Here is a 24385-nt window from a genome sequence, read left to right on the forward strand (position 1 = left end):
TTGTTAATTAATTACTAAGCAACATCCTTCGTTCATCCATTTGATTGTATATATATATATATATATATATTTTTTTTTTTTTTTTTTTTTTTTTTTTAATCCTTTTTATGCGTAAACGAAAACTGCGTCGCAATATATCGAAAGAAATAGTTTTGATTTTTATATTAATAGCGGTAAGGAGCGAACAATTTAACTTGGCCAATAATGCATTGTCTTGGTCTCTGTAAAATACGGATTGTCGAACGGTCAATGTCGGCTAAATGACGCGCACACCCTACCTATTTCCAATTCCCACGTTGAACAACGTTGAATTTTACAAACTATAATGCCAAAGATAATATTTAAATGCCATTGTGATACATGTTCTTTCATTCACAAATGCTCAAAGATAAATACGTGACATGTGAATTATGTGATGAAAATTTCGAAGAGTTGACAGTCAATTAGTGACTAGACGATGCAAGTGTTCCTACATTGAAATTTGATTGGTCGATTTTATTGTTTTTCTTTTACAATCTCTTCATGTCTCTTTAAACTACGAACTTATTTTACATTTTCATTGCATAAACATAGAGCTAATAAATGTTGTATATAATTTTGTTTATGATCGAAGTATGTTTTGTTCTACCGAGTGATTAATTTAATTACTTTCTAATTAATATTTTTCAAATTCTTACTAACAGTTTTTTTAATTCTTAGGCAACTGACAAATGTAAGTAGTATTTTTTAAATTGGCTATATATATTATTTTTTATATTTCATATGTCATTTTAGAAGGTAAGAGATTTATTATATAAATTAGAATTATACAAAAGCATAATAGAGCGTGATTATAATAATGTTATGTGTATTAAACAAAAAAACAGAGATTCATAAATTGTTTAATGTTATCGTTATCAATTTAGTGATAAAGCTTTGTTACATCAGCAGTTTAACTAGTCGATTGTTATAACAAACATAACCTTCAAACTTTTAATTAAAGCAACTGATATTTAATATTTATAGAATCTTAGTTCTTAAAAGGGTAATTTTGTTCGATAACTCTTTTTATAATTAAAATCATTGAAAAAAAAAAATTTTATAGCAAATATTTAATAATTTATACACTGAACATGTACAAAATTTGGTAACAGTACATTTTTATTAATGCATATGAAAAAATAATATTTCGTTTTAATCAAGTTATTATCACTAATTCTTATATGATTTTTGTAATATTCTATCTTCAAATACTCGCGATCGACTTATTATTAATTATATATTTTTTTGTAAAATTTTATAATGAAATGTTTTTAACATCCTTAGGTTATAATAATTCTTTTATTTTGATTATAAAATTTTTAGAAGCAAATTGAAATGTCACCTCCAATGGAAAGAATTCAAATTTTAGAAGCAATAGAAAAGGATATAATTACTTGCCTGCAAAGCGCGGGCCAAGCTTTTATGGAACTTAGTAAAGACAAATCTAATTCAAAACAAGCGGAAGGTCAAACGCATCAATTTATTAAAACTTTAGGACTCGTTGAATCCAAATTGAGCGAACAAATTAATTATTTAACGCAAGTATCAACAGGTATTGATTAATTTTTATTCAGTATCATAACTTGTTTACAAATCTAAAATTGACAATTTTTTTTTATTATATTACGTTTAAACGAAAAATCTATTAAATAATATTATGAAACTCAATTTCATTATTTGTAATAAAGCTTTTGTCTAATTTTATGTTCTACCTACTTTATTAAATCGTGTTATAATTTGTAAAATTTATCGTAAAAGTAATGAAATTGTAGTTGAAAGTATAATTAGTGATTTTTTATAATGGGATATAATTGTTGGAATAAATTTGTTTATACGATCTAAGTAATGCACGACATTAATTATTACATGAATTTGTAATGAAAAATGTATTATAATCACTGTTCTATAACTTATAATATATAATTTATAAAATATTTATATTTAATGTCATCTTCTTTGAGATATTGTATTTATATTCTATAAATAAAATAATGAATTCAGTCTTTTTTCATAATTGTAATAATAAAAAAGATATTATTGTTAAAATTCACTGAAAATTATACATCAATAAATATTTTTCAATTTAATTGAATCTTTCTGTTTTGTTTTAATAATAACATTTAATTCACTGAAAATACTGCTATTACTTTCTTTAACTTTATGTAATTTACTATTTTTATATTTTTTTGAACTAACAATTAAGTACTATTTGCAACTACTTGCAGTAAATACATGTAATAAATGAATTTTTTAATCTAATTATGAAATTTGATAAAATTCAGTAGATGAATGTACTCTAAATTTTTAAAATTCAAATACCTTATCCTGCTATTTGCAATTGCGCTCAATAAAAGATAATAATTTTTTAGGTCAACCTCATGAAGGTTCTGGTTACGAAAGTCAAAAGGTACTGCAAATGGCTTGGCACAGACTACAGCATGTACGCAGTAGAGTAGACGAGCTGGAACGCATAAAAAATAAACATTTGCATTCACGCAATCTTGCGAATTTAGGACGTTCGCAGCAATCCCAACAGCAACAGCAGCAGCAACAACAACAGCAAATGGCCTCAAATAATATTTCTGTACAACAACCTCAAACTAACTCCTCTGCCTCATAATTTGTGCTTGTAAGATAATAATTTTGGAATTCAGACTGAACCATATCATTAGCACAATCACTTATTAACTTAATTTATTTTTCTTTTTTTCTTCTATTTTGTTATATAAAATTTTGAAGGTGTAAAAGACTTCTTATAAGTCTTTAGATTACTTACAGGTTAGTAGAAATACTTACAAACGCATATTGTAACTTTTTGAATTATCATTTTAATTTTATCAAATACTGTTAACTTCGTTATTCTCTATTTGAATGGAAGATATGGACGTTTTTATTCAAATTTTAACTCTTTTTTTTTGTTTTTTTTTTTTTATATAATCATCAGTTTTAAAGATATTAAGTAATAAAATGATTATTCAATACAACTACTCTCTATTATTCAATATTTCTTTTGCTTATAAAAAAACAAAATAAAAGCACGAATGTGTAACTTGTAACAAGGAAACAATCGACTATTTTTCTTCTTTCTTTTCTTTTAAAGCGCAGACATAAGGCATTTATGTAAAATTTTCTCTCAACGATGTATAACAAAATTATATTGTTTATAATAATATTGGAATAAATTGAATGCATTATTGTACTTAATGAATGCATGACGTATTCTCTCCTAGATGGAGAAAAAAAATTGTTAAAAGAAATTTTTATAAGTATCTCTCTTGTTATTATAAAGGCAAATGACTAGGGCACGACGCTGTCCATAATAGCCATGCTACGTTTGACAGTTGCAGCTAACGACAGACGAGATTTTCGTTCATCCTCCAACTGTTTGCATAATTGCATCACTTGTAACTGAAGATCTGACATTTGGCTCTTCAAGGCTTTAACAGTTTCCGACAGACTCCTGCTAACATAAACAGAAATAAGAGTCTTATCACTAGGAGTTAAAATTAAGCAATCTTCTTTAGAGTAGAAGCATATTACAAACAAGAGAGAAAAAATTATTAAACAATGCTATTGAAAAAATGTATGTTCATAAAGAGAATACATTATATTTCTATTCTTTGTAAGCAAATTTATACTATATATATATGTTCAAATTTTTTCATTATAATAATTGATTGGTCGAATAAATGTCAAAAATGTGATTAGACATTTGAGAATAGTGTTTATGTAATTTCGAATACTATTTCACATTATCACTCTCTCTCTCTCTCTCTCTCTCTCTCTCTCTCTCTCTATATATATATATATATATATATATATATATATATATATATATATATATATATATTAGATGCACAAATAAGAAATCATAGTTTATGAAAATTATGTGAGCTGTAAGATATTACATTAATTCGAATATGTACAATTTAGCGAATGCTTCTTAAAGAAGCAACAATTTTTTCAATAGTAAGATTTCATTTTTTTCTCTGTAAGGGTATTAGAGAATATTTTGAATAAAATATTTTTATGTGGTTAAATATTTTTTTAATGTATTATAAAAAATGTATGATAATTTATAAGAAAACAATTTCCTATGACTTTATAGCATACGTATAATTATGTAATATTTAATAAAATTTATTAAATTAATCATATTTATTAAAGAAAGTATTTTGTTAAATTATTTTTTTGTGTTAGTTAAAATGTTGATTTATACCTTTAATTATTTAAGTTATGTGTACTCCCATTGACAATGTTTGTCGATTTGTTATCATTATTATATATTATTTCATTTAAATAAGCTGAAAATTACATAGAATTTACCTTTTTCTTTGCATGCTTTTTAACGATATCGATAAATAAAAATATATTAAATAAATATGACTATGTCATATTCAACAATATGTTCTATTAAAAAACATTTACAAGCAAAATTAATAATGAAAGTACTATGAAAATAAAACTATCGATTGATTACAAATTCAATATGCAAACAATACAAACACAATTTTTTCAGACTCAAGTTCAACATTCCACACTTGCAAATAAATTATTAAAATTCGAGTCTGGGTTTAAGACTTACCTGTCATCGTATGTATCCCAATTTCCGATTCTACTATGCATAAACGATTCTCTATCGTTTACCTTATGAAGGAGGTCGAAATCCAACATAGCTGAAATTTTACATCATCATTATGATTATTGTAATTTATGCGAGTTATGTTGACACACAACAGATGTTTTGCGATGGGAATGTTTTTCATAGTTTTGCTTGTGTTCCTTTTTTGTTGCTTTGCTTTTCTTTTTCGCATAAATTTGTTGAACGCTGAAAAGGATTTGCCTCCCAGCTAACTATCAAATAAAATATGTACTATACTACCAAAAACACCACATCAAATTAGTGTCGATAAATCAAGCAAGTAAGTGTTGATTTTGTTACGACGAATAAAGCAAACACACGCGCCGCGCGCGCGCACACACACACACGTACATACGCCTTAATTCAGTGAAACCGTGGATTACAAGTTAGAATGCCAAGCTTCGTGATTATATTCTTCACTGCACTTAATACATAATAATTATTGAGTTAAATTTCACTGAACTATTAGTAGCTTCGTGTTAATATAAATAAAGCAACGAAAATAAATTGGTTTACTCAAACTCTAAGCAAAAGTCTAATGTATAATAATCGCGCAGCTTACCAGAATTTACTGTGAACCTTGCATTTGCCGATAAACAGTAGCCTTCGATCACTCTCAAAATGATTGCATCCTCTTCAAATTGTCGTTCATCTGACAAATTAATAAAAATATATTACTTCAAGGTCAATTTAATGTCTATTTAAACCCTAATGTCAATGAGCTATTGTTTTACTTTTTAGGTTTCTATTTTATTCTACCAATGCTAAAATATTAAGTCTTTTCAAGGATTTGAAATAGAGAAATTATCGTTTCATGTATCGAGTATACGGTTAGTTAAAGATAAAAAATTGTCCATCCTGATAAATATAAGTGAAAACAATCGCGCAGGACTGAAATATCTTAACCAGTATTGCATGGTAAATTCTAAGAAACTCGATTGTCAATTTTAGCATTGCTTAAATTTCAAGCAATTTTCATTTATAATTTAATCGTACGTAGGAATTATTTTGCAACTTAAATTATGGTCTAAGAAATAAACTATTAAACTTATGATAAATCACATACTAGCATCACGTACTAATTTGTTTTCATAGAATTGAAAAAGTTCAAGACGAGGCTCATAATTTATTCGATTTTTTAATATTACCATTTAAATTAATACCAGAACCTTCAATACGACTAGTATAATAATATTTTGAGTTCAACTAATTACAATGACGACAGATTTCGTCATTCGAATAATATTTCAATACCATGAAAATATTTTAAACAATTTAAAAAAAGAAATAGTGTTTATAAATAAATTTAATACGATGTTTTCTCTATCTCTCTCTCTCTCTCTCTCTCTCTCTCTCTCTCTCTCAAATTTGAGTTAAATTAATTGTTGAAATTTTGTTTAAAGTCTGTTATAGAAATGAAAACAATTTTTTTTTTTAATATTTACGTAACTATACTTGGCTTTATAATAATGTCATGAAATAGTTTTCTATTTCAGAAAGAAAGAAAGAAAGAAAAAAAACTATACAAACTTTCTAATATGTTTAATAATATTTTCATTAATTAATTTATTTATACTTCTTTAAGAAATATAATTTCAATTATATAGCGTTAAAATTATCTAATTCATAGTCTAAATTTATATTATTTCAATTATTATAATGTAAATGAATTGCAATGTATTATTGAATTATCAATATTTAAAATCAGTACAATTAATAATGTATCGCAAATTTTTAGTTTTAATTATTAGTTATTATAAGCAATGATTTAAGGTCCTGTGTCTTATATTGGTCAACGAGTCGTGCCAAATTCTTTGTAAGAGTATTTAAAGTCTTATTTCTAATCTTCAAACGAATCATCAGAAATAGTTTTTAGCGCATAGCAAAATTGTATATCATTTTCATATATAATTTTTAAATTAAAATAATATTTCCATTACAAAAAGAACAGTAATATCATACATTTTTATGGACATTTTTTTTTCCAAGCTATTGTCAACAATTTTGACAAATACTCTTACAAATAATAGTACTGTTGTAAAATTGTTTAAAGTGATGCCACAAATTGTTTTCTTACATTTAAATTTTGTATCATATAAATAAACATTAATATTAATGGATCAATTGAGTTCTATTATTGATAATGAATTATCACGAAGTCATTTATGCCAACGTAACTTAAATTTATTAACTGCCACATTTATTATCTACATACATTTCATTCAATTCAAACTAGACGCTGCAAAATAATCTTTCAAATATTCTTTTTAATTGATTTGCCAATTAAAATAAGCAGAGAGACGACAAATAACGTTTATTTAATTTATCTTAATGATAAATTATTACTATATTAAAAGGCCATTCATTTTGTAAATGTAAAAAGCATTTCTGAAGTATATTTTTCTTTTGAATTTAATAGTCAGATTCGATTGTTATTAACTAACTATTGACTATTTTGGTATATAAGTAATAAATAACATTATTGAATCAAATATAAATGTGTACAATTCTTACGAATATTAATTTACTAATTTTATACAATATAACGTATACTTATTATTTACATCAATCTCATAGCAATTAATAATAATAATAATAATAATAACAATAGACTATCCGGCGCCATATGAAATATTATAATATAAATAAATACACGGTACTACTATAGCCATACATTAAAAATGATTTAATACGTTAAAAGTATACTTAGTATGCAATTCCGAGGACTCTTGATACTAAAATATGAATTTTAAAATAAAACATACCGATGGACATTAAATATCAAATTTAAAAGGGATCTCTTGATTTGGTAAAGGGACATTGGTACGCATATGCGCGAGCAAAGCCTACATTAATGTATGAAAATATAAAAGCTACGTAAAAATACGAAGCTATTGTCGGCGTTCTAATCTACTTGGCATATTACAATCTGAGAAGTCATAGACAGATTTTTGCTTCGATTAGACATCAGTGGCAAACGGCATAGAGATTCGAGCTGTGATAAAGCAAGTGTGTTGGTGCTTGGTACTTACTGCACGTTTTCATCGAGCGACAAGCGTCCACGGTGTCCAGCTTCCGAAAAGTCTTGAGGGCATAAATCGGTGGCGCCGGTCTCAGCGAGGCGAGGCTCCAGGGTGCCTTAATCCCAGGGGTTGGCGACTGATCCGCCCCTGCTGCTTGAAGCTTCAAGCTCTGGCTGCTCGACTGCACGAAAGACGGAGAACAACGTTAAAAGTCCATTGGGCCCTCGATCAGCCAGCATCGTGATTTTTTACAATGTCGATCGATCCGCGCGAATAAACGAGCATCGCTAATGTCTCGCAATCGCAAAGGAAAAGTAAAACGTTTTTGCGGAACAGAGTATAAATCTTAGGCAGAGGGATGTCAGTTAATATTATGCTTAAGTAGCAGTTGAGTTGCACTTTAAACATAAATGAACGTGTAAATGACAACATAACATTAAAATGGTCGTCCCGATTGTCGATCACTACAATTCAAGACTCAACTTACTAGTGGGAGATGTAATATTCACGTTAACTGCGTAATCGTATTAACGATATTACGTGGATTGTTATTATAAGTTTTCTTCTATTTATCATTGTTAGTAAAATTAGTGACTTTTGCATATTACATCACACATTATGTACAGTTTTATGTGAATCATGTATAATTACATAAAGTTAACAGTTCGAGCGTTACATAATGAATGCATGCGACGTTATTTAAGTAAAATGTAGAATGAAATGATTGCGATAAACAATATATGCATTCCAACTAAAGAAAACTAATGTCAGAAATAATACATAAATCACAATGTAGCACTCAAAATGTTATTTACATATATTAAATATAGACCTGCGCGTACGTTTGGGGAAAAAAGCTTATTGCAATATCAGCAAATCAGAAGTATGCTTTATCCGTCAAGTTACTTATGCATGTTTCACATTTACAGCGATTCTTAATTTGCTCAATTAATTTAATTAGTCTCCACTGCTGATATATGAGACAAAAACAGTCGAAATGGGGACAAGCACTTTGACTCTTTGTTTTTTTCTGTTTTTATTCATTTCTTTTTTTTTTCTTTTTTTCTTCTTTTTTTTCTTTTTTTTTCCAATGTGATGACCATGCCTTTATGCCTTTATGCCTTTATTTTAATTGTAACAAGCTACTTCAGCAAAACTTTTAAGCTTTCTTTTTTGCGCTGAGAAATGAAATATAATTAAATAAATATAATTAAATACGTAGAATAGGCATTGATAGAGAGAATCGTGACTTTGGGCGATTAATTCTGAGAAGTGGCGATTCATGTCTTTCATTAGTAACTGTGTAATTGTCGCTAATTATCATTTTAAATTCTTCCTACGAATACTTGCTATGAATTCAAGCAAATAATTAAACTTCTCATATGCATCTTCTATGAGCCGAATATCTAATAACAAATGATTTATTAATTGAAATCTTCATCTTTCCTCTATTTTATTTTAGTTAGTAGAAAGAAAAAAACGTAAAGACAAAGCGAAAGCGTACTTCTCACAACATGGCTGTGTGAAATAGAAAAAAAAAAAATTGTAAAGCGGCATCAAACTTGGTTTTGGTGGTGATGGTGATTTCGATAATAAAAATTAGTAGCAGCTCAATAAACGAAAAAGAATTAAATAAATTATTTACCCTGATTTACCTTTAATTTTTAAGTTATCATTATCATTATTATTATCATTATTATTATTATTATTATTATCATTATTATTACTGTTATTATTCATGTTATTATTTTATTTAATTACATATAATTTTTCAATAAATTTGAAAGTATTTTTTATTTTCTTTTTATCGGTATATCGTAGATGATCAAGAATGTTGAAAAAAAAGTCGTAATGATAAATAGTTCCATTCACATCCATTTACATTATTATTATCAATAATTAAAAATAATTATCAAGAAATCAACAAAACATTCGCGACTTTATACAGCACGTTAATTCTTCTTCGTTTATGGCACCAAACTCAAATCATCTACCTCTGTCGGCGTGGTGGTTATCAAACAGAAAAGAAAATTCTTCTTAAAAAATTAAATAAACGAGAACAAAAAAAAAAAAAAAAAAAAAAAAAAAAAAAAAAAATAGAAACAAGTAGATACGAGTAAAAGTGAAACTATGAATAAAACTGAGGAGACGTCTGAACGGACGCTCTAACCGAAAAGGTAAGAAGAAAAAAGAAAGTAAAATAATGAAGGACCGAGATGAAATGTGAGTGTGTAATCCAACGAGTTATCGAACGATTAAACGCAGCCATGCCATGGAAGAGCTTGCCTTGGTCATTCATCGGGATCATTTTCTTGAGCCACCAGTGCGCGTAGAGGCCCGACTTGAAGATCCGCGGTGCGTCGGTCGGGTCGGGCCCCTTGTGCCCTCGGCGCGTTCGTCTCGAGCGGTCCTCTTTGACGCGCACCGTCGCCGTCGGCGGCTGACTCGCGTGCTTCCGCTCCACGAGCCTCAGCCTCGTTAGCCTCGCCGCCTCCACCTCTGCCTCCATCTTGGTCTCCTCGGTTGCTCTCTTATCCTTATCCCGGTCCCGGTCCCCGTCCCCGTCCCCGTCCCCGTCCTCGTTCTCATCATCATCCTCGTCCACGTCCTTGTCCTCGTCCACGTCCTCGTCCCCATCCAAATCTACATCCCTGCCTACATTCCCATTTCCATCGTCCTCGTCGTCAGCGTCACTGCTATCGGCGCACAGTCTGTAGCCGCTGCGCAACAATTCCTCGGGGCTGCTCTGCCTCGGTGTTGAGCCAAAGGGCGACATGCAGATGCACTGGTTCTCGTACTGGTCGTCGTTATCGCTCTCGCTCCGGCAGAGTCGCGTATAACAAGAGCCTAGCTCCGTCGAGTGGTACTGGAAGCTGTCGGCCATCCCCGAGTCCGAGGACCGGGGACTGGCGACCGTGATGGGTTCGAGCCTTGGTCGCGCCCGGGGCCCGATCGAGCGCCACGTCTTAGCGTCCTCGTGGTCGACGAGCCCGGGGCGGGACCGGGGCCGCGAGGCCCGAACTACGGCCGACAGGCTCCGACTAGGACTCGGACTGGGGCTAGCCTCGGCACGGTTGAGCGCGCCCGCGGAGGCGGTGCCGTAGCCGAGGCTGCCTGCCTCGTCGAGGACGAAACGCACGTCGAGCTTGAGGGTCGAGGACATACGGGGTGGCGCGGGGGGTCGCGCAGGGCTGACCCTCGGCTGCGGGGTGTAGGGGACGAGGCAGCGGCGGCGCATGCGCACGAGGGAGAGGTCGGGTCGGCATATGTACTGGAAGTAGAGAAGCCGCTTGAGCAGCTCCGGGTAGATCAGCCGTTTGCGTACGAGTCGACGGAAGAGGCGCGAGAGCCGCGCGTAAGGAGGATGGATGCGACAACTCACGTGGGATACGTTCGTGGGCGAGCGGCCGAGGTTGGAGCCACGAGTACTCGTCGCCGACTGCTCGTGGAGGCTGAGGAGTTCGATCCAATGCTGGCGCTCCTCCCGACTCGGGCACAGCACCGTTATGTTCTCGATCATCGGTCCTGTGCAAAGGATAAGCCTATTAATCTGTTTGTGAGCGAGGTCTTGTCCAGGCTCATTGCAGAATGCGAATTCTCACCAGGATATACCAACGGCCTTCTCCAATGTTTATAAAAAAATTTAACGCTCACGAAATTACAAACTATAATAATGTCTGAATTCTTGTTAAAAGGCAATTCTTTCCCCGGAGGTGTACTATTTTTTTTTTTTTTTTTTTTTTTTTTTTTTTTTTATCTCTATTCCGATCAATGAAAAATGCTTAGAAAAAAATTCACTATATTACAAAAGATTTTAGATTTTTTTCCTTCTTCCATTTATCCACGATTCGATCAAATGTCAACAACTATTTCAAATTGTTCTTGTGAACTTTATCGGTACATTGTATTTTTACATGATTTGTCTCGCTTAAATTATTAATTGAAACATTAAAAAAATATATTATAATGTAAATATGTTAAATAGTTTTAATTTCTTAAAACTATTATAAATTTATAACAATTTTCGTATGAATTTTTGTTTATTTATGAATGTCATTTTGAATTGTGAGCAGTTGTGAGAGCAATATTTTCTATTAAGTTTTCATCTAATAATTAATGGTCATTGATCGAGGACATTAAATTTTTGTTAAATACACAGTTTATTCAAAGTAAGGCTAAATAATGTTTAATTTTATTTACCTACCAAATATTTCAAAGGCATTCTTATAATCATCACATTGTTCTATTGCTAAGACCGTGATTCCCGTCAATGGAAGTTTCCCCTACATCGTACACAAAATGATTAAATATTTCTAACTTTAGATTTCAAAGAATTTAATTATATGCGCTAATGAAATAATAAATAAGACTGTACCTCGTAAACAAACGAACTCATTCGTGCACTAGTGCTTAGTACGAGTAAGGTTGAGGGAAATAATACAAAATATCTATCTCTCCTATCGACCCCTGAAGCGAGTATTACAGGACCAACGTGAATAATATCACCTAAAACATTTAATTCTTCACCTTCCCAACCTTTAATGCCACTCGTTAGAATTTGTAACGCTAGCTCTCGCTGCTTTCTTACTGCTGCGCAACGATTCTAAACAAAATGCAAACACACCATTTAAAACTATTACGAGTAAAGGGTATTGGGAAAATCTTTTCAAAATCATTGTCTCACTTACGGCAATTTCTCTATATACACTAACACTACGTTGCGTATCACCCCTGTCGGGATGATTTTTCTCCGTGTGCCTTTCTAATTCTTGCAACATCGCCGAATACTTGTCTAGTCTTCTAAAGGGCTTGCTAAGCCCTGTCGTTAATACTAATATTCCAGGAGTTATTGCACCAGTTCGCTCCATAAACTCATTCAATTCATCCCTATTAATATATAAATTAGTTTTAAAAGTATAAAAAATAATATCCGTTTCTATACAGAATTGATCCCATTTATTTACAATAGTTTATCGAATGCTTGAAATTATTGTTTTCGATGTTTTACAAAGTAGGTGATACTATACTTTTAAATCAATACTATGTTTTAAGTTTTAATGTCTCGAGGGAACTTTTGGCAAATATTAATCTGTAATAATTCTCTTAAATTCAATAATATTGTGTCTCGCATGACAATTATTACATGTGTATTATATTCGATAAAAAAGCATCAAGCTGTCAAATTGTAGTAAACCTGTGATTTTTATAAGATTAAGTACCTGTAATGATCTAGAATACAAACTGCTTGAGGATGACAGTTACAGTAGTTCGTATGTATAGACTTTATTTTAGAAGCTAAGGTGAGAAAAATATTTCCTATTCTAGCTTCAGGCCCTTGAGGTAATGCACCATTTAAATTAGCTAATAAACGTTGATGAGTCTCCAAAACCTCGTGTATATTTCCAATTAATTGTTTGTATTCTTCTTTTTTAAGACTGTAAATTTAACATTCAAAATAATATTGTATTTAATTGTAAGAAACTACTAGTGAGATGAGCTAAAAACCATTGTAAATTATTTACATATTGGCTGCTTCTAATGGTTGAAGAAAATTCCCGACTAATCCTTGTAACTCTGCAACATTGGCGTGCTCAGAATCAATTATATCCTTTAGTACAATGTCACGATTTAGTGTTTGGTGAATCGGAGAGTCTGGTGAACTTTTTTCAGGCGATACTTTAGTTGGGGTAGATCCTGATTCTGCAAAATATTATAAACCAAAATTTAGTGTGAAATTTGGTAATCCAGTAATTATATTTGCAAAATATTCATCTTTGTTTTAAAAGCATTAAAAATTAAAATTAAAAATAGTAATTTAAAGTTGTTAAAGAATTAAGAATTTAAGATGAATAAATGAAGGGGTATTAGTCATTTTAATTTTACAATTAAATCACACAGCTAGTTATTGGTAAATTAAAAATTCTCACAATATGGAATACAGCATTTTTATTAGTAAGGTTAGATATAGCATGTACCTGAATCGCTAAAGCTGAAACTTTGTAAAGATGTACCTGGAGTTCTAAATTCTTTAACATAATTGGATGGAAACCAGCCAGTTTTTTCATTAAGTGTTCCTTCCCACCAACCACCATCATCCGTCTGTGTTATCGTTATTAAATCTCCCTTCTTGAAGCATAACTGAGGATAAGTATAGTATGAAAATTATAATAATAATCTTGAAACAATTATTACTAAGTTAATAAATTAGGCATGTGATATTAATAATAATATCATAATATAAGAAAAAATTATAATAGTACATGAATTTTGTAACGAACAAAGATTAAAAATGTGTGTAAGGTGTACGATTATAATACAGATAATTTATGCAATGTACCAGATATCAATGCTAATAGTTAATTGTACAGACGGTATATTCTTTAGATACAAAGTTGTAAATTCAATTATGTTCAATATTATAAAATGCAAGTTTTGTGAACGGCATTAGAGATAAAAATAATACTTGTAAGAAGTGACTCAATTCGTTATAGGGCAAGTTTTATAAAGCTGAAGACCATTATAATAATAACCTATTTGGTTAAAATTCTTATCTAAGTTAGGATATAGATTCCTACTGAAAAATATATAAAAAGTCAATGTTTTTATTCATTTGATAAAATAAATTTAATTTAGTTTATCCACATTGACTTCTCGTCGGATTTAAAAATATCATGATGAGAATGTCTTTTGAGAAAACGCAGCATAGTATGATAAAAATTAGGAGCAAAGGCAAAAGCATCAAGTAGATCAAAAAAAAAAAAAAAAGGATGAAGATAAGAATGTGTGCCAAGTGCACTACAATTTAGAAATACAAGCAAGTAATGTGCATGTATGCATAACATAATACTACCTCATCGTTATTCTTTCCCTTGAAAGAAAACAAGGCTGTGACGAACTTCGGTCCATCAGATTTGGACATCTTCAAAAATATCTAAAAACAGAAGAATTTTATAGTTGTGAAAGAGAGAAACAAAATGTACGAAAGACATTACAGTCAGTGTATGAGCGAATCAAGGCAACGACTGAAAAACCGTCGGTTCAAGCCAAAAGGAGAGAGAGAGAACAGCAAACATATACTATACACTAACGAAACTTCTACGCTCGCACTTTACCTTGAAAATCGCTGAAAGGCCCCAGCCTCGGAGTAATCAAGGCATTTGTGCTTTTTGTGGGAATGGGATTTTTGGGCGTAACGCAAACACAGATGCATCAATGCAGCCGATCCGTTGTAAACAAGCGACGATAAATTATAGGATAAAATCAGCCTCCACCACGTTCCACCTCGACACTGACGCTCAATTCACTGCTCACTAATCCGTTTCGCTCCGTTCGACTGCTGTTGCTAAAACTGGCTAATAATATATATAAAATTATAATGTCGCGTTTTGGCAGAACTGCGGCTATAAATACATATGCGGCGCCTCTCGGAGCTGTCAGAAGAAAACGTCGAAATTTTTCTCGGGTCATCCTACGCAACGGAGCGACTATAATTATCGAAGCTGGGATGGTTTACAATCCCAACACTCATTGGTCGTTTTTCTTTTTTATCTGGCGGCAAAAAATTTTATATACGAAATGCCAGACTGGATGCATTGTCATCAGAGTTTCAACTACTGGGCTTTCGGAAATTGTGACAAATGTTGTTTATCTTACTATCTTAAGATAAAATATTTAAAGATAAAAAAATCTATATATATTTATATATATATATATATATATATATATATATATATATAGAAGATAAGCTAAACGTAATCGTAAAATAAAAATTGTAAGATAAAATAAGTACGTGCGTGAGTAGCTTTTTAATTATGGAATATCGGACGAATAAATGAAAATTTTAAGTACTAATGTTAGTTGTGCATTAATTTCTAAAACGATTATTAGAAGATGATTATTATTTTTGAAAAAATTGTTCATTTATTGTTTAACTGCCTTGATCAGTAAATAAAGCTTAATAATTTTCAAAATTATTACTATTGCTGCGGCATCTAGTGATATTATTTTATTTATTAAAATAGGTTTCAACAACGCGATTGATTATATAAATTATTCGATAAATTATAAATATTAAATAAATTATATGATTGCGAATAAATAAATAAATTTTGAATGGCGGTAATTTAATAAAAATATCTTTAAGAAATGTATTCTTATTTAATATTTATTTTTATAAAATTATATATATTTTAATGCTTTAATGCTTTACACAAGCAATTTATAAGAGGTTCAAAAAAAATTTTTCAAATATTCATATTTACAGATTGTTTTATTATATTATAAGATATTGTTGAGAAAATAACGGCAACATCATTAACAGCAGCATCAGCAGCAACAACAACACTAACACTACCACCATCATCGCCGGCAACAAAAACAACAAAAACAACAAAAACAACAAAAGCAACAACAACAACAACAACAACAACAGAAGCAGCAGCAGCAGCAGCAACAACAAAGATGAAAATATAGGAAAGCCTCGGATATGTACAATAAAGTTCAACGGGCTTTACCCATAAGCAAACTATTGTTCTATTTTATCAATTATTTATTATAGTTCGATAATGAGGTACCTGACTATATACTTCTTCATTCGATTGCATATTCGTGTAAATTGCCTATTATGACTTTAAGTCAGAACACTTTGGCCTATATTTTAACTTAACAACTTATTTTCACAAATAATTCAGCATTAATTCGTTGACTCAATATCGAAGCACTTGGAGGTGTGTGAAAGTTTTCTCTAAGCCGCTACTGGTACACAATGTCATATCGCGAAAGCGTAAAAAGCCGTCGATTGCTTAAATATTCACCGGATGAGCTTCTCGTATCTGCGGCTCGACGGCGCAAACTGCGCTCCTTCTCCGCCAACTAGACGCCAAGTGTCCTGGGGAATATCACGATCCGGAAATGCGCGAGCTCGCGTCGACGGGGAAGAAAATATCCGGCGCCTGCGCTACGCTTCTTCTCCACTATCTTCGCTTCTCGAGAGATACTGGCCGTGAAACCGGGAGTCGCTACAATGATTTCCAGGCTGCTCTTCACCGACGGTGACACGCCGATTTTTACCGAATCTCTACTCCTTATGCGCCCCAGAGGCGAACGCACGAACTTCTTCCAACGCATTTTCTCATACCCTCGTCCCCTCCTTTAACCCCCCCCCCCCCCCCCCCCCCCCCGCACCCCCCCCCCCCACCCCCCCCCCCCCCCCACCCGCCCCACCCGTCAACCAACCCTCCGACATTGTCGTTGTCGCGAACTAAGGAATACCGGGAATAAGGAATTACAAAATCAAACGATAAATTGTACCACTATTCATCATATATCATTTTATGTAAAATTTTAAAAATATAAATTTCATTAGTAAATGCAATTATTGCCGTTATTATTCATTCATACATTAATATTTTCTTCCGTCGTAAACTCTTCCGCGACAAATGCGGAATTTTCATAAGCGTGCAATGTTCTAGTCGATTGACCCTGTAATTTCACGCCGACGAAATTTCTTTCATTGGCGTAAATATCATCATACTCGCGACCCTCTATTTGCGATTGTTTTCGTTCTTCCAAAATCGTTGTTCGACGCCTCTGTAATGCTCGCAATACTGTTTGAGACATTCGTTTTGACATGAAACCTCCATTACCTAAACAATAAAGTATCTTTTGAAGAAACGACATACTTAATACAATTATAAATGTCTTTAAATTATAATTTATAAGTAAGAAAACATTTTATTAATTAGATAATTTAAATTAAAAAAAAAAAAATAAAAAAAAAAATAAAAAATCTCGTAAAATTACATACCACTTTGTCCGCATTTATCTAAATTCTTTAAAACAGTAGTACTGAATGTATTGGCGTAAGAGTTTTTCCGGTCAATTCCTGCAATAGTTTGATGAATGGTCATACGTTTTCTTGGCGGAAGTATACTATTATGATCAAAATCTGATTTCATATCTCGATCAATTTGACGTTGAAGTTCCTTCATTATTTTATCTGCATGCCGTTCAATTATAGCCTCTTCGGACAAATCAGTAGTCTTGAATTTTCAAATAATAAATGCAATTAATTTTAAGAATAATATTTGTATAAAAGTTTTAAACATATATATCTAAAAACAAATGACAAAAAAAAAAAAAAAAATTAATTAATCAATTAATTAATTGCCTTTTTTGACGATAAATTGAATGTACTCGATTATTTTTACCAAATGTTTATAAAATTATTTTAATGATGATTTGCACTGTAAATAAATTAAAAAAAATTATTATTTGTATGTACATGGATCTTATACCAATTTCGATCTCTTTAATAAATTAAATCGATATCACAATTAATCATAAATTAAATAATTTGTTAAGAAAATTCGATTTGTTGAAGTGTTTGAAATAGGTGGATTAAATTTCTCGTTTTGCACTTTTACACATTAAAAGAGTTATCCTAATACAATAGTAGTCGCGTAAGCTCATATAGTGAATTTCAATTACGATGGGTTTTTCTTTTCTAAATACTGTTTAATTTCTCTTAAGTTTCATAATAATTTAAAAAATCAAAATATAGAAAAAGCACATTTGAAAAATAAAACTCAGCTGTTAATTTTTTTATATCTATAATATTTAATAAGATATTTTTAAAAATATTAATAACATATTATACGATGAAATAAGTACGAAGAGAAATTTCTATGATTAAAACATGAAATGACAATATTTTCGTTAAAAATTAATTTTCAGTTATTTGCTTGTAAAAGTCATTGTTTATGAATTTTTATTTTTTTATTTTTTTTTTTTTTTATTTAAATTTCATTTTCATACACTTGTAGCCCATGTAACCGATATATATATATATATATATATATATATATATTTCACGTGTTCCTAATTTAATTCAAATAAATTCTATTTTCTCAAAAAAATCTTTAAAATAAAAAATAATAATAATAATGAATGAAAATGAATATTAAGAAAAGCGCCTTGGGAATTTTTATTTACAATATTCACCACATTTGTTATCCTTGAACTGCATCTCTATTTACTTGCAACATGTTGAGTAATGAAACTTTAAAAATAAATTTATTAAAAAAACTTGTCGTAATTTAACAAATGTACTAATCCATAGTTAAGTGTATATAATATAAATTTCGAAAAATATCACAAAACTTAATCAATTGACGTTTATAATATTAAGAGTTATTGCTTCTATTTATACAGAAGCTCCTTAACAAATATTTAAACATCTACATTGTCAAAAAGATATATGTATTGTTGTTAAATTTATTATAATACATAGTTTTACGTGTGATATTATGATTGGAGAAAAATTCGTAAAAATATCCATTTATTTAATCGCATCTTTTTAATTATTAAATTTTAATAATACTAGGAATGTAATTACTCGTTATAATTGGGGATAAATAATATCACAAACCTTATTACAGCAATACCAATCTAGCGTAACTTTAGCCATAATGTGAGAAAACGTGTCAAAACGATGAAAGAGCATTGCAACAAATTGAAAGCACAGAATACTGATGAATCCAATAATAAAGAGACAACCAATTGGCTCCAAATGTAAATATTCTTTAGAAATATTGATCTTTGCATAAGAAATTTATATTTTTATCATTACCATTTACATAACAAGAATATTAGCTAATATAAAACTGTGGGCCAGTTCTTACTTCGGTTTTATCACTGTCATACGTGATCTTGTATTTCACTCCAAGAGGCCATCGTATATATAATGTGTCTTTATTAAGTTGCATTAAAAAGACGATAAAAACAAATAATGAGTTTATCATAAAGAACTTAAAAATGTACTGGTCTCTCAAATCTTTTATTTGCTTGGCAATTTCTGCCTGACGAATCAAAAAGTTTTTAAATTAAATTATATATATATATATATATATATATATATATATATATATATATATATATACACATACACACACACATAGAAACACACACGCATAATATATTGTACAAATATAAAATACAATAAAATAGGTAAAGAATTATTATTTAACATAAGAAAAATTCAATATTATAAGAAATATTTCAATATTTACATAATTTTGTGATTATAAAAATAAATAATAGGCTGTTTTGAAAAATATTTACTCAACGACAACTTCTTGTTTTTTATTCTTCATTTATCCAATTTTTCCTTTACAGAAAAACTTAATTCAATGTTATTCACTTAATTATTTCTTTATTAAACGTTACTTTTTATCTTTATTCATCGATAATCTTTCAATACAAATTGCATCACGTGCTAACAATTAATTATATCTTCTTTATCTTTGTTACATATTTCAGTATATTTTTCAAAAATATAATTACTTTATTAGGTAATTTATTAAGTATCAAATAAAGAATACGGCAAACAGTTTTCAAATTTATTTACCTCCTGTTTCTCATCCTTATCGATGGGATCGAGATAAGCGCTAATTAACCGCTTCCAGAATATCTCCTCCTTGGATTCTAGATACTCGACCTCGCCCTTGCCAAGGGCAGCCCTGTCGTGCAACCAGTTTGGAGAAACGAGGAAGTTGTCGGTGTAGTGGAGGCTCGGGGCATCGTCTCCGTCACTCTCCGTATCCGAACTCCCGTTTTCATCGGAGGTGCTCGACTTCTCGTTGCAATCGACGATAATTGCGTGATGGTCTTGGTTAGCCTTGGGGGTCATTGTCGATTGGGTGCCATTGCCGATGGCTCTACAAGCGTTGTGCTTTGTTTATTCGCTTGTTTTAACGTGCCGGAGTCGTTTAATCCGAGACTATGTTCTATTGGTGTAAGGAGACTAGGTGGTCTTGGCACGCATTATTTAAGAGGTCGATATTGACAGGTAAAAGGAATAGAGCACTATGACACGACTAATGTTATAGCCTAAAACTTCTTTCGATCATTTTTATTCGAATTTCATTCGTACATGAATGTTGTGAGAAAGAACTTGAGCGAACGTTTACCGTTTAATAGTACACGTAAATATCGGCGTATATGCCGATGAGCAAAAGCATATTTATCATAAGTGTTTCATCAGAGTTGCCCATGAAGAATTTTAATTGCAAATTACCTGTGTGTAATGTAAAATGTAAGGCTAAAAACTATTGTAGTAAATATTTTACGATTTATTCAATCGAGAATTGAAAATATTAAAGTCATCGTAAGAATATCAATTTACTGCGCATTTTGTTAAGTGAATATAAAATTTTCATGAATTGTCTTTGAAAGATAATCGAGTACAAACTTTTCCATTTCATCCAATCTTGCTCCCATTTGTATTAACGATGCAGTTATTTCTGTCAGTCGATTATCATTATCGGGCGGTTGTTCTCCAGTGCATCGAAAAGATTGGAAGAATCTAGTAATAGACAAGTTAAAATTTCTTTTCTCATTCGTGACATTTGTAGCCAATGTCTTACTCGATCGATCGATATTACTTTCACTACTCTGTTGCTCCGCCTAAAAGAAATATCTACGAGATAAATTGCCTAACGAACGGTTATTCGAATAACGATTATTTGCACTAAGTGTATGTCAACAAGTATTAGTCGTATAATCGAGTAAGGTATTTTTTAATCTAACAATAGACCAATAATGTAGTTAATGATTAATTATGAAGTTTAATAAAAAAAAAGAACAAAAAAAATGACATTCGTCCGAAAACACAGCAACTGCTGCTATACCGAGAAGTGCAATTATTCTGTTATTCTGTTATTCTGTTATAAGATACACAGGGGAGATATATGAAGCAAGATATTACGAGCGTATCCGACGGGAACTTGGATGCATCCCTCGTTCCCCAGCTAATGTTGTTCATGTTGAAGAGAGAGAAGATGATGAGGAGCATGTAGATGGATGGTAGGGTGACGTAGAAGATGACCCCATAAAGGAGGCAGTTCCACTCGAGTGGATGGAGGAGGCCCGTGGTCACTAGTCCGCCCGCGATTATAAAAAAGAGCAATGTGCTCGGGGCCAGCCATCCGTCGGACGCTATCTCGATCATTATACCCACGAGCACGACCACCATAACCAGTCCATAGATCGTCGAGATAATGCTGGCCACCAGCAGCTGCGAACATGCAAATCGTCCCTTGCCATATCAAACATTCTAGCGAGCTTTAAATCTCCTTGTCGTTTAGCATATCGAAATATCGATCTTCGCTCCTACTATAATTTCATCTAACTCCTATCGTTGAAGCTGTACATGAGAGTGGGGATTGAACATATGGATTACATTGAAGAATGACAGTTATTAGTTAATTCGTGCTGTGTGACGTTTTACGTAAGTGAATTCATAATAATGTCTTTAAATATTATGAATAAGAAAATATGATGTTGGGTGATTGGGCACTAATAATGTCTTATTCTTTCGTCTAAAGCTATTGGATATTAAATTTGCATAAATGGATAAGCTTTTTAATAAAAGGCTTTTGTATTATCTTATATCCATAAAAATATTCGCATTTTCGTGATTATTATGAACGGCCCCTTGTCAATATTTTATTTACAGTTCATTTCGTGAAAAGCCAAAACTTTCTAATCTATAAAAGTGATTTATATGTTTAGTATCAAATTCATTATTAATAGAGTAGAGTAACACACGTATGAATAGTTGCCCGAGGAAAACAAATAAGCTAAATATACTATGTATATATACATATATAATAAATAATGTATTAAATATATTATTCTAAAAACTGTTGTTATTTATATTTTGTTTTTAAAGAAAACTATCATAATTATAAAAAAATATATAAATTTTTTATACGACAGTGTTGAGAGAAGTTGTTTTTGTAATATTTTGTAATTTCATGATATTTCTAATAAATAATTGATTAATATTGCCATTTAGGATGTTCCAAAAAAAATTATTTTTATATTGACGTTACAAAAATTATTTATAACAACAAAAATCTTTTTCATCATATTATTGAATAATAATTTCTTTGTTTTTTTTTTTATCAATGATTTTATTAAAAATTATTAAAATTTACATTTATGTATTGACTTTTTTTTTTGTTTTTTTTTTTTTTTTTTTGTTTTAAATTTGCCGTGTTTATTCCATATTAAGCGAATATTTGAAGGATCAATTTACTTTAATTACTTTAATACTCGAATAAAAGAGTATTTATCATTGTAAATTCATATTTAAAAATAGAACTTACACTTATGCAATCTTATTAAAGAACAATATATGTTACAATAACATATAATACGAATGTTTAATTAATCATTTTTAGTATTTTATTTATAAAAATTGTTTTAATTACTTGCGTTTTTTCATTGCAGTAATAACAGGTAAAGCAAAATATAATTATTGGAACCAGGTTGCAGCCAAAACTAGACCAATTGGCAATTTGGAAAGCGGACACGAAAGCTCCAACAAGCATTAAAAATACTATTCCAGGGCCTAAGATTGTGCTTCCTTAAACAAAAAAATTCAATTGGTTGACCCAAGAGCATAAAAAAAATATACAAATATTAATAAAAAATTTACATATTAAGCATAACACATTAATGCATATAATAATAGTAATGATGTATTTTTTGAATAAATAATTGTTATAATGTTAATAAAAATCAAAGTTATAGATTTAAAGTCGTGAAAGCAATTAGTTTTATATAGCACAGCAAATTTTTACGAAAAAATATTCACGCACAGATAAAAAGTAAAGTTAGGTGATATATTTAGAAAATTTTTCAATCCTACCACTTATCGATCCATTCTCAAAAAGTTAAAAGTGTGCGTTACGTGACGAAATTGCTCCACGTAATTTGCATTACATCAACAATTTTCTCTTTAACTTAATTTATTATAATTACTTACGCATAAAATTAATGATTAAAAGACAAATATTTCGTTTCTTCAAGATACGCGCAACTTTAAATATATTTACATATACTTTTATATTTTTATCTTTGCATCGGGACAAGTTGGATTAATTAAAGAAAAAGTAAATGCTCAATTAAATTTTCTCAGTTAAATTGTGTCCATTGTAGCATTGTAGGGCTATGTAAAGAGTAAATAAAGTTGAATTTTTATTGAAATGCATATTTACGTCGCTTGTCATCCTATATAAATACACATTGGATTATTCCAATAATTATCGTTATTTTATGTATTGAACTAAAAATCCCTACCCATTAATATCCATTGGTAACCTATGTAGATATTAGAAATGTCTCGATTAACTTTTTTCGTCTCTGCAGCTGATTCGAGTAAGTCAAAAACGTTAGCGATTGTCGAAGGAATCCATCTACGTCGCTGAATATAAAACTCGGTAAAAGTTTCTGGAGCGTGTGTATAGGCATCGCTGGCAGCTGAATATTCTACCTAAAAATTGATGAGAACACAGCTCAAATTGTAAATCTGTAATAATGAATATAAAAAAATAAAAATAATAATAATAAAAAAAATTAATTCATTAACACTTAGAAAATTCAGAAAAAGAAAATAAAAGTATTTAAAATCGTTTTTTTTTTTTTTTTTTTTTTTTAGAAAGCATATCAATTATTGTTCATTATCTTTATTATTAATTATTTATTATAAATGTATGGGGAAATATAAATAATGCGTATAAAACGAAAAATTAATGTATAAAGTTTCGGTTGTTAAATTTTGATTTATACTTGGAAAATGTTAGGCAATTTTGAAAAGTAATATTCCGTGATTTGATTTAAAGACAATTTGGGG

At 30.5% G+C, this 24385-nt stretch overlaps 3 protein-coding genes across 10 annotated transcripts in view; 1 reads left to right on the plus strand and 2 right to left on the minus strand.

Moving 5' to 3' along the window:
* Window positions 1-976: 976 nt before the first annotated feature.
* Window positions 977-2906, plus strand: MED11 (mediator complex subunit 11). 2 transcript variants are annotated; one of them, XM_011497496.1, is made up of 4 exons: window positions 977-1024; window positions 1345-1573; window positions 2391-2650; window positions 2761-2904. In XM_011497496.1, the coding sequence occupies exons 2-3, from the start codon at window positions 1357-1359 to the stop codon at window positions 2639-2641; spliced, it is 468 nt and encodes a 155-aa protein (XP_011495798.1). In that variant the 5' UTR covers window positions 977-1024; window positions 1345-1356; the 3' UTR covers window positions 2642-2650; window positions 2761-2904. The 2 variants fall into 2 exon arrangements, with proteins under 2 accessions (XP_011495798.1, XP_011495797.1); XM_011497495.1 differs by having other exon boundaries at window positions 2391-2906.
* Window positions 2907-3007: 101 nt separating this feature from the next.
* Window positions 3008-15122, minus strand: RtGEF (Rho-type guanine nucleotide exchange factor). Of its 7 annotated transcripts, XM_011497497.1 has the most exons (14): window positions 15097-15122; window positions 14799-15038; window positions 14537-14617; window positions 13662-13824; window positions 13209-13386; window positions 12906-13121; window positions 12375-12573; window positions 12062-12289; window positions 11891-11969; window positions 11069-11211; window positions 7696-7867; window positions 5226-5315; window positions 4607-4697; window positions 3008-3484 (listed from the first exon to the last, which is right to left on the minus strand). In XM_011497497.1, exons 3-14 carry the CDS (start codon window positions 14603-14605, stop codon window positions 3319-3321), a joined length of 1794 nt encoding a protein of 597 aa, XP_011495799.1. In that variant the 5' UTR covers window positions 14606-14617; window positions 14799-15038; window positions 15097-15122; the 3' UTR covers window positions 3008-3318. The 7 variants fall into 7 exon arrangements, 5 of the variants coding, with proteins under 5 accessions (XP_011495799.1, XP_011495801.1, XP_011495800.1 ...); XM_011497499.1 differs by lacking the exon at window positions 15097-15122 and having other exon boundaries at window positions 13698-13824; window positions 14799-15090; XM_011497498.1 differs by lacking the exon at window positions 15097-15122 and having other exon boundaries at window positions 3008-3481; window positions 14799-15090.
* A 1947-nt stretch (window positions 15123-17069) lies between these two features.
* Window positions 17070-24385, minus strand: part of LOC105360778 (uncharacterized) — an 18002-nt gene continuing 10686 nt past the window's right edge. The window contains exons 11-18 of the mRNA XM_011497779.1: window positions 23833-24025; window positions 22962-23116; window positions 21452-21760; window positions 20093-20416; window positions 19368-19544; window positions 19115-19282; window positions 17492-17726; window positions 17070-17330 (exon numbers count right to left, since the gene is read on the minus strand). Of these exons, the coding sequence (XP_011496081.1) occupies window positions 17080-17330; window positions 17492-17726; window positions 19115-19282; window positions 19368-19544; window positions 20093-20416; window positions 21452-21760; window positions 22962-23116; window positions 23833-24025 (1812 nt within the window). The 3' untranslated portion in view covers window positions 17070-17079. The remainder of the gene's footprint in view (window positions 17331-17491; window positions 17727-19114; window positions 19283-19367; window positions 19545-20092; window positions 20417-21451; window positions 21761-22961; window positions 23117-23832; window positions 24026-24385) is intronic.

Source organism: Ceratosolen solmsi, unplaced genomic scaffold (assembly GCF_000503995.2).
Source record: "Ceratosolen solmsi marchali unplaced genomic scaffold, CerSol_1.0 scaffold47, whole genome shotgun sequence".
NCBI classification, from domain to species: Eukaryota; Metazoa; Arthropoda; class Insecta; order Hymenoptera; family Agaonidae; genus Ceratosolen; species Ceratosolen solmsi.